This window comes from Hemiscyllium ocellatum, chromosome 9 (assembly GCF_020745735.1).
Source record: "Hemiscyllium ocellatum isolate sHemOce1 chromosome 9, sHemOce1.pat.X.cur, whole genome shotgun sequence".
Lineage (NCBI taxonomy): Eukaryota > Metazoa > Chordata > Chondrichthyes > Orectolobiformes > Hemiscylliidae > Hemiscyllium > Hemiscyllium ocellatum.
The window spans coordinates 25418887-25421975 of NC_083409.1; the positions used below are offsets into that span (position 1 = coordinate 25418887).

The 3089-nt window shown below is 56.0% G+C and overlaps 1 protein-coding gene across 1 annotated transcript; it reads left to right on the top strand.

Moving 5' to 3' along the window:
- Nucleotides 1-677: 677 nt before the first annotated feature.
- On the top strand, nucleotides 678-2351 carry ier5 (immediate early response 5). Its single transcript, XM_060829649.1, has one exon. It carries the CDS (start codon nucleotides 867-869, stop codon nucleotides 1641-1643), a length of 777 nt encoding a protein of 258 aa, XP_060685632.1. The 5' UTR covers nucleotides 678-866; the 3' UTR covers nucleotides 1644-2351.
- Nucleotides 2352-3089: the final 738 nt, after the last annotated feature.

Here is a 3089-nt window from a genome sequence, read left to right on the forward strand (position 1 = left end):
AGAAACTCAGTAGGTCTAGCAGTATTGGTAGAGAGAGAAACAGAGTTAACATTGTGGGTCCAGTGACCCTTGTGCAGGGCAGGGAAGAAGGGCTGCTGGACTCTAAACACTGTAGAAACCGACAGAACTGAGGATGCTGTGAATCAGAAACAAAAGCCGAAATTGCTGGAAAAGCTCAGCAGGTCTGGCTGCATCTGCGGAGAGAAATAAGAGTTAACGCTTCGGGTGGAGCGACCCTTCCTCAGAACTCCAAACATCATTCCCATTTCTCTCTCCAGGGATGCTACCAGTCGTGTTGGGTGTTTCTCCAACAATTTCTGCTTTTGTGAGGGTGGTTGTGGTGGGGGAGGGGGAGGGGGAGGGGGGAAAGCTGGGAGGCAAAAGAAAAGACTTTGTGGCGGTGGTGTTATTTTAAGGTGTCCACCCGAAATCCCTTTAAGGTGGGGGGGGGTGAAAAGAACAGGTACGGCTTTAAGAGCGGCCCTGGGGGTGGGGGGCGGGGAAGGTGAGGGCGTCGATTTAAATAAAGCAGCGGCGAGCTCGGGCTCCGATTGGCCGGCGCCGGTGGGCGGGGAGGCGGATCGGAACGCCCACGGCGGCCCTGATTGGCCCAGACCGTGTGGGCGGGGGGTTATAAATAGCGGGGCACTTTCAAACGGTTACAATTCCCCGGAGCGGAGGCGGTGGAGGAGGAGCAGCAGCAGCGGGGGCCGCTGGAGGAGCGGAGTGTGCAGCCTGCCCTCGCTGTTTTCATCGCCTCGGGGTGGGACTGGATCCACGTTTGTTTGTTGGGTTGTTTATTTATTCGGGGCGGAGGGCGTCGCATATTCCCCCACCACCCTCCCACCCCGCGCCGATCGGGAGCCATGGAGTTCAAGGTGGAGGCGCACCGCATCATGACCATCTCGCTGGGCAAGATCTACTCGTCCCGGGTGCAGAGGGGCGGCATCAAACTGCACAAGAACCTGCTGGTGTCCCTGGTGCTGAGGAGCGCCCGGGAGGTCTACCTGAGCGAGCAGGAGGAGCTCTACCTGCAGCAGCAGCAGCAGCTGCAGCAGCTACAGCCCCCGCCCGGGGAGCTGCAACTCCCGCAGAGCTGGGCGGCCCGGAGGAGACTCTGCGACGCCGCCGCCGCCCAGGGCCAGCCTCCCCCCGCCTGGGCCGGAGCCGAGGCCGCTTGGACTGAGCGGGAGCGGGCCGAGGGCAGGGTGCGCGGCCCGGGCTGGGCCGACCCGCCCCAGGGCGAGCCCACGGCGGAGGGTCACGCCGGCGGCCGGGAGTGCCCGTCCCGGACGGCGGGCGAGCCGGCGCCGAGCTGCCCGTGCGCCCGCAAGAGGAGGAGCGCCGAGCCCGGCGCGGCGGGGCCCGCCAGCCCGCTGAAACGGGCCAGGACTGAGCGGGAGCCGGCGGCGGTGCCGCGCCGGGCCGCCTGCATCGCACTCCAGCAGCAGCAGGAGGAGGGGGAGCAGCAGCAGGAGATGGAGACCTCTCCGAACGTCTCCAGTCTCATCACCGTCTTCGGCTCCAGCTTCTCCGGGCTCCTGACCAAGGACGGCACCGAGGGGGAGAATGGCCAGGGGGTCTGCTGCGATCAAGTACTGGGCGCTATGGGTTCCTGGAGCAGGGCGATTGTCGCCTTCTGAGCAACACTTCGACCCCCTTCCTCCTCCTCCTGACTCCTGAGAGACCAGGACTCCTGTGTTCAGTTGGTTCTCCCATTACCATCATTTTTTGTTTTTTTTGGAGGGAATGGGTTGGGTTTGAAATGGGGAGTGGGTCCACCCCTCCCTGCCCCAGTAGGAGCCTCTCTACAACCACGTGGAGATCAGCCTCCCTCTTCCCCCCCCCTCTCCCACCCAGGGTGAGCAAGTGTATAGGGCCAGGCGTGTGCTGGGCTCCTTTTTTCGTGGGGAGGGGGTTACACTTTCCATTCTGACTGTGCGGGGGGAGGTCTCGGTCTTATTTCCCCCCCTCCCTTTTTTAAAAAGTTCTTTGACTTTCGGTTTAAAGCATCAATTTGTTTCTTTCCGCCCGATTCCTGCTTCGTTGGAAGGCAGCAAGGCTTGTGGATTGTTTGTATACAGTTCAATTTTTTTATACATGTCTCCAATGCCTTTTTTATACAAAACCGAATGCTGCTGAGGTCGATACTGAATCACTTCCCCCAACCCCGATCCCCGTTGTCTTCCTCGACAATGAGTTGGGCACGTTTCTGTACTTAAGAGTTGTCTTTGTTCTATAAAGACTGGAAAATGTGTTTGGATTGTTCACTGCTTTTTCTTTTGCTGTAGTACCGTTTGTTGTTTATATGAATGGTGTAATTTACACGAATTAAAGGTTATTTAACTTAATCCTGGCACTTGACGTGTTTCTTGTTGTTCATTGCGGTGTGGTCCTGCATGGGTTAACTCTGTCTCTCTGTATCTCCTGTAGAGGGCTTCTCCTTTTGACTATTGTTCGCTGTTTGTTGTGGGGGCGGTGGTAGGGGGAGAAGCGGGCGGCTGTTGGACTCGCTTTAAAGACACTACAGCTTTTGTCAGTTCTGAAGTAGGCTAAAGTTCACAGATGGTAACCGCACAGCCCAGCTTCCAACCGTGTAGTTTAGTAGGCGGGTTTTTCCACTTACAAGGAGTCTTGTCTCGGATTTTTCAAATCCATTAAAAGTTTTTTGATTTTTAACCCCAGCTCACTAGTGCTTCGTTTTGAGACATGTTTGCTTCCCCCAAACCATTTTTTGAATCTGGAATAATTGTACCATGATCCGTCAGATCTTTGTCCCTCACTGTCCAGATACTAACCTAAGTGGGCAATGCTTTTTCTTTTTTAAAAAAAAACACACGTTCTTAAACATTAAATTTCATCCCACTTTAGCCTAAAGTGGTGTTGAAGGGTGTGAATTCTGCCACGCCCCCAGAAGAGGCGATCTCTGATGTCAATCAGCTTGTGTCCTGAGTTGGTTTGTGTTGATGTACGTGAGCGTGGAGCTTAGACGGCTGTTTGATTTCAGAGTGCTGTTGCAACCTCTCTAACTTGTCTTCCAGCTGATCTGGCCCTCCCTATGCTGGTTGGGGAAGGTGAGGGGTTGGGCA